Here is a 7,237-nt window from a genome sequence, read left to right as displayed (position 1 = left end):
TGCCCCCATCTTGTGGCCTTTTAGAATATTGCTTCTGAAATATTGGGAACTAAGGTGTATTAGCAAGTATGAGCAAGTATTTTTTCTTATAACTTCAGAATGTTCATAAATCATAAGAGTCATCTGGTAGATTATATAAATTATCTGGAAGTTTTAAGACTGGCATGGCTAAAAGACAGTCAGCACACAGGGCAAATGAATTGCAGGGGACAGCAAATATTTAGAAAAACACTAAGAATAGACTCACTCTTTTGATTGGGACACAGGGAGGATTTTAAACAGAGGGACCTTGTTATCTCCCAAGTCCAACAATATTACTATGTGCAGATAAGGCTTCGTATGGTTATTCCTAGAATTTGTACAATTGGGAAATGATCACTTTTAGGCATCAAGGATATCTTTTTCCAAGAATGGCGAAATGTGAAGAGTTCCTAGAAGTTGGTTCATCCTTGAAATAGCCTTGAAACATATTTTATTGGAGATTTATCCCTAAAGCACACCCCTTTGGGGAATGTTAACCAAATATCCAGGATGCTACTTTAGTATTTAGGGCTCATTCTAAGCTTAGCAGAAGAAATGGGAAAAGGGCAATAAAATGAGGTCCAATGTACTTTGTGAAACAAGGCAGAATGGCCAAACTCAAATCCTCTGAAACAAATGAGGTAAATTATTAAGCATTGGAAAGCTAATCCCATAGCTAGTTACTGGAATTTATTGAGCCATATGTAAGTAATGAGCAGCAACTATCTTGTGATCTGTAATTATTGGGAACAATAAAGTTTTTATAAGGAAGCTCAGTTTTTGTCTCACATTGGCCTTGGAACAGTTCCCTGTTGCATTAGAAGAACTAATACATCTATTGTGTTTCAGTAAAAGCTATTGGCTGTTATTTATTTTTCTTTTAGGATAAGTTAGTCATAAATGACTATGGTGGGCGCCCTGGGGCTGTGGTCTCTTCTCCACATCCCGCAGGGTGGGGAGACTTGAACCCGTTCGAGCAAGTTAGGAGGCTCTTTCGGGATTAAAGAATAATGAAAGACAGACATAAAATAGATTAAAAGCTTGAGCTGGGTGTGGTGTCTGACCTCTGACTCCAGGGACAGACAGAGAGAGTCTGCCCTCTGGAGGGACAGGCACAGAGAGAGCCAGCTCTGAAAGCTGTTTATTATATACTCCAATTACAGGAAGTTACATCACATCTGGGTGGGCCTGAGACATCATGAGATCCATCCCCTTAACACTGGGCCAGAGAGTCAGACTGAGTGAAACCCAATCTTTTGACTGGTCCCGCCCTCAGGGCATGGCTCTGACCTTGCCCTGAGTCCCAGCTGATGTCTGTTAAGCCAAGTGTATTCTAAGGGCCCTTAACAAATAAGTGATTCTCTGTAAGTCATCAGAACCCAATTTTATTTTTTGGTGGTATGTGCAGATTTGATCTGCATTTACACCATTCACATTTCTCTTGTCAACAAATAAAAATAAATACTTCCATAGCCATGTTGCCTTCCTTTTTTATGAAAAGTTATATTTATGGTACAGAAAACATTTAATAGATGTAGAATAAACAGTGTACAACAAACAGTGATCATATCTTGCCCTCTTTCTTTATATTTTCATTTTTTAAGAAATAAGGAAACACTAGGGCTGGGTAGCTCAGTTGATTGGAGCATCATCCAATACACCAAAAAGTTTCAGGTTCGATTCCCAGTCAGGGCACATACCTAGGTTGCTGGTTCAATCCCCAGTCATGGTACATACAGAAGGCAGCATTCAATGATTCTCTCTCACATAGATGTTTCTCTCTCTCCCTCTGACCCTCTTTCTCTTTCTCTCACTCTTAAATCAATAAAATTATCATCAGGTGAGGATTAAAAGAAAAATAAAAAACATAATACAATAATGAAGAAATAATACAATACAGTAATAGTCTATATCATTTTCAGCCCAATTTCTCTCTTTATATTTACATTATAAATTTTCTAATCATTTTTCTAATTTAGGTCTTTAATCATTTGTTACATATACTAGAGGTCTGATACATGAAATTCATGCATGAGTAGCATTTGTTACATATACTAGAGGCCGGATACATGAAATTCATGCACGAGTAGGCCTTCCTTCCCCCAGCTGCCAGCACCAGCTTCCCTCTGGGACCCGGGACCGGGCTCCCCCGCACCTACCCCCCAGGCCACCATCAGGAGCCCTGGACCCGGGCATCCCTTGCAGCCCTGGCTTTGTTTGGAAGGTCTTCCGGAAGGATGTTTGCTCTAATTAGCTCTTATTATTATAAATATATATCAATCAACCATATGTAGTATTAGTTCATCTTTCTGGATTTATATACAGGTGGTGCCTGCAAGACCTCTGTAGAGAAGCACACGGCTCGATGGAGGGTCTGCGGAAGAACCAGTGGGGCGCCCGACATTCCTGGGGAGACACCATCAGCGATGCAGACACTGAGTGTGCGCATGTGATCAGCCACCACGCGATATGCCGTATCTACTGCGGCCCTCCTCTGCTGCTCCTACCTGGCCCAAGTAAGGGGGTGCCCCGCAACCCGGGTGTATAGCGTTGAGCCGCGGGGAAAAGAGGTCAGTATCGTAGGTGGAGTGTTTGCCTTGCAGCACAGTTACCAGCCTTTCCAGGCTCATTCCCGTGTCCACATGCCGCTGGGGCAGGGGTGGCAGACTTCCATCTGCCTCTCTGTTGTGCTGCATGAAGACTAGATTCCAAAGCTCCACCAACTCGGGGGGCACCCATCCCTCCAGCCAGTTCATAGTGGATCTCGGTACAGGGCCCACAAGGGCCAGTGTCCCCCATCTCCCAGAAGTTCTCTTGTGGCCCAAAGGAAAGCACACGGCTGGCAGGGACCCCTAAGCTGAGCCAGATGTCCCTGCTGTCCAGATCTGGGTCCAGCCCTGCCTTGGGGTCACCACCAAAGTAGGAGACCCATAGCCTGTCCTCAGGGATCCCATAGACCTGAGTGAGCAGTGCCCAGGCCATGCTGCAAGCCTCCTCCTTAAAATATTCACCCCCAAATGCCCAATTGCCAAGCATCTCAAAGGTGTGATGGGAAAGGTCTCGGCCCAAGTCCTCCAGGTTGTTGTGGCTTCCTCCGGCCCTCACACATTTCTGGACACGGCTGTGGACCACACGTCGGAAGCCTGCCATCTCGCTTCGTGGATCCATGGTGCCCGGGAAGATTGGCTTGGACTGGTTCATGCCGGCGTTGACAAAGAGTAAGCTGGGGTGGCCGTGGGACCACATGGAAGTGGACGGCACGAGTCGTTGGCCATGGCGGGCCCAAAAGAAGCTCAGGAAAGCATCACGGAGGGCTGACGCCTGGGCTGGAGGGGGCTCGGCGGAGAGCAGCCGGCGGCTGGGGTCCCGACACAAGGGCGATCTTCCAATGGCCCGCCGCAGCCCTCCTCTGACTGCAGCTGCCACCGATGCCACCATCTTAACTCCTCTTTTTTTAAAATATATTTTTATTGATTTCAGAGAGGAAGAGAGATGGATAGAAAGATAGAAACAGCAATGATAAATGATGAGAGAGAATCATCCATCGGCTGCCTCCTGCATGCCCCCCCGCCCCCCACGCCCTCCACTGGGGATTGAGCCCACAGCCCAGGCATGTGCCCTTGGCAGGAATCGAACCTAGGACCCTTCAGTCCGCAGGCCCACGCTCTATCCACTGAGCCAAACCAGCTAGGGCGTCCTCTGCTACCCCTTAAAGCAATCTTTCTCAACTTGGGAATTAGCACTTACTGAGCTTTTACCTTTGGGGATAATCTGAGAACAAAAACAAATGAAAAACAGTGAACACAAGCCTGTTTGGGGGACCACATGACACCTGGCTGTGGGCCTGTGTTGCATTTCCATTTGCCTGTGTGAAATCCTGCCTTCTATGGAGCCATAGCCTTGCAGAGACAGGGATTTGGTTATTGTTGTCATTTGCTTCTGAGAGTCTCATGCCCTGATTCTCCATGGACTGAAGACAATCTCTGAATCTAGCTTGTACCCCTTGTTTACATCTCTCCTGAGCCTTTTGCCTTTTTTTCATTGGCTGTCAATTCTCATCAGCTGTTTTAATTCCTCAGTTCTTTATGAATTTAAAGTGTAGGGAAAGTGGAGACACAGGGTTCCCTGCCTTCCAAACATTAATTATCTGTGTTCCTACCATCTTGAGGTTGTACAAGTCATTTAATTAAAAACTGACCACGTATAAAATCAATCTCCTCTCAAATATCCCTCCCTTCTTAACTCTAGGTTCTCACACCTTCCCATTTACCATCACACCAAAAAAATTAAGATACCTAGGAATAAACTTAACTAAAGAGATAAAAGACCTCTACTCGGAAGACTATAGGACGTTAAAATCAATAGAAAAAATACCCTTGGGTGAGGATTAACAACAACAAATGTTCATATTAATCTAAGCAATCTTTAGTTCAATGCAACCACTATAAAAATGCCAATGGCATTTTTCATGTAAATAAAGTCCCAGCCCAGCCCGCATGGCTCAGTGGTTGAGCATCAACCTATGAACCTGAGGGTCATGTTTAGATTCACAGTCAGGGCACATGCCTGGGTTGTGGGCTCAATCCCATGTGGGGCCTGCAGGAGGCAGCTGATTGATGATTCTCTCTCATCATCAATGTTTCTATCTCCTTCCTCTCTGAAATCAATAAAATATATTTTTTTAAAAATTTGAAAAGTCATACAATTTTTAGGAACCACATAAGATCCTGAATAGTCGAAGCAATCCTGAGCAAAGCTGCATCACACTTCCTGAGTTTAAGCTACATTACAAAGTTGTACTGAAAAGTGTGACATAAAACCAGACACCTAGACCAACTAAACAAAATTAAGTGCCCAGAAATAGCCCCTGCATATAAGTTCAACTACTATTTGACAAGGAAGCCAAGAATACTCAATAGAAGGGAAAGCTCTTCAATAACAGTGCTAGGGAAAGTGCATATTCACTTGAAATAGATGGAAACTTGGACCTTTTTCTTATAACATTTACAAAAGTAAACATGAAGTTTAAATATAAGACCTGAAACTGTGACACAGGGAAAAGCTCCTTGACATGGGTTTGTTAATAAATTTTTGGATGACACCAAAACCACAAGCGACAAAAGCAAACATCAACCAGAAAAACCTTCTGCAGAGCAAAAGAAACAATGTATAATATGAAAGGGAACCTACACACACACACACACACACACACACACGCAAAACAAAACAGGAAAGACAAGAAATAAGCATTTCCATAGTGATGGTTACTTGAAACTTTAAAATTTAGGAAACTTTCTTATTTTTCAATTGAGGGTGGCATTTTATGACACAAAATAAAAAAACGTTAATTTAAAACTTTATGAATCAGAGTATAACACAAAAATTTTAAAAATTTCATGGCAACAGAAATTTTAAATCAAAAACAGAAAATAAACTGGAACAAATATTTGCATCTCATACATCAAGGGCTCTGACAAATTAACCTGAAAAAGAACAATCCAAATAAAATGTGCACAAAAGATCCGAGTTCACAGAAATACACAGCTCTTGAATATATTAATATATTTGGTGTAATTCCTGAGAATGCAAATGAAGACCACAGGAAATCCCATGTTTCATGTGTCACAGCAGTAAAGGTCACAGAACTGTGATGTTAGTGGAGGTGTAGAGAACAAAAGCTTCCATGCGGGCTGGCACAGACCCCATGGGGGCAGTTTGCAAATATCGACACAAAATGTTAAATGCACTCACCTTTAACCCAGCAATTTCACTTCTAGGAATTTACAGATGTTATCAGATAACTGAGTATTACACAGCCATTAACATTCAATGTGACCATGCCATATGTAGCTATTCTCTACTATACATTAAGTGGAAAAAAAAATTCTGCTAATTGTGTCAGAAATTCATAGAAATATGCATAAAATCATTTTTGGAAAGGCTCACAAAAAAGTGGGTTGTGCCCTGACCAGCGTTGCTTAGTGGTGTCAGCCTGCACATAGAAGGGTCTCAGGTTTGATTCCTGGCCCAGGGCACGTACCTGTACCTGTACCTGTACCTGTGTTTCAGTTCAGCTCAGTGCCTCCAGTTAGGGTGAGGGAGCTAACCCTCACCGATGTTTCTCTCTTCCTGTCCCTCCCTTCCACTCTCTCTGAAAAAGCAATGAAAAAAAATATCCTCAGTTGAGGATTAACAACAAAAAGTTGGTGGAGGTGGCCTTTGGAACAGGGAAAGGGAGTGGGAGTCAGTGTAGGAGGAAGCAGTTGTCTGGATTCTGAACTGGTGCTGCCTCAGATTGGCTTTCTTTCATTATGCTAATGAAGCAGGGAGGAAGTTCAGTTCAGGTTGTAGGAAGCTTCCAGCTTTAAAATTAATAAATGATAAGTTGGCTACTATAATTTTAGGGCTAACTTAATGATTTACACAGCTTATAAGGCTATTTTTAAGATGTGAGATTTTCCTTTGAATGGTATTTTTAAATAATGAAGAGGCCTAAGATTTATCACTTTAGTATTTCCCATAGATAGCAATGAAGAACAGGCAATAAGACAGGGAAACTATTCATAACAACTTGAGTCCCTTGGCTATGTTTGGAGAATTTTTACTTATTTTACATAAATACAAACCCTCAAATTTGGGAAAAGGCTGTTTTGGCCCTTTTTTGGTTTAGAGTGAACAGGTGAGTGTTTAAAAACTGATTTTAGAGACTGTCCACAGACCAATTCTTCTCATGAATGTTTATGTCCAAAGAGCAGCCATGCTACACAGGGATCTTATTAAGCTGTGTATTTTGTTGAATTATTGACAATAACCAAGCACTCACATGAATATATTTTATAGACTTTTAAAAAAGAAACATTTACAAAAAGAAAAAACAACAAAGAAACATTTACACAAACAATAAACATGAAGGCTCAAAGTGAGCAGGCCAGCATTTACAACGTGATTTTTCAGTAGTGCTCATGTCTTATTTTCGAGAACGTTTATGTTCTAAGAGCAGTACAATTAGCCTGTTACGGAGGGTTTTAATCTTGTTTGTATAGTGTTGTTGAAATATCTTCTTTAGCTTTTGCCTTAACAAATCCAAAGACGGAAGATGATGACAATCTGGTATATTCAACATGATGTGGAAAAACTCATTCCACATATCCAAATGTGGAAGCCTGGGAAAACAAAGCACAAATAAAGGATAAAATGTAGCATTCCATATGCAAGG

The 7,237-nt window shown here is 42.0% G+C and overlaps 1 protein-coding gene and 1 pseudogene across 1 annotated transcript in view; both read right to left on the bottom strand.

Moving 5' to 3' along the window:
• Positions 1 to 2,317: 2,317 nt before the first annotated feature.
• On the bottom strand, positions 2,318 to 3,459 carry LOC132213935 (alanine--tRNA ligase, mitochondrial-like; annotated as a pseudogene).
• A 1,906-nt stretch (positions 3,460 to 5,365) lies between these two features.
• Positions 5,366 to 7,237, bottom strand: part of BUB1 (BUB1 mitotic checkpoint serine/threonine kinase) — a 45,236-nt gene continuing 43,364 nt past the window's right edge. Inside the window, exon 25 of the mRNA XM_059659159.1 lies at positions 5,366 to 7,184. Within this exon, the coding sequence (XP_059515142.1) occupies positions 6,989 to 7,184 (196 nt within the window). The 3' untranslated portion in view covers positions 5,366 to 6,988. The remainder of the gene's footprint in view (positions 7,185 to 7,237) is intronic.

The sequence above is a fragment of the Myotis daubentonii genome, chromosome 12 (assembly GCF_963259705.1).
Source record: "Myotis daubentonii chromosome 12, mMyoDau2.1, whole genome shotgun sequence".
NCBI lineage: Eukaryota > Metazoa > Chordata > Mammalia > Chiroptera > Vespertilionidae > Myotis > Myotis daubentonii.
Note: the sequence above shows the minus strand (reverse complement) of the source record. Positions and strands in the feature narration are given on the sequence as shown.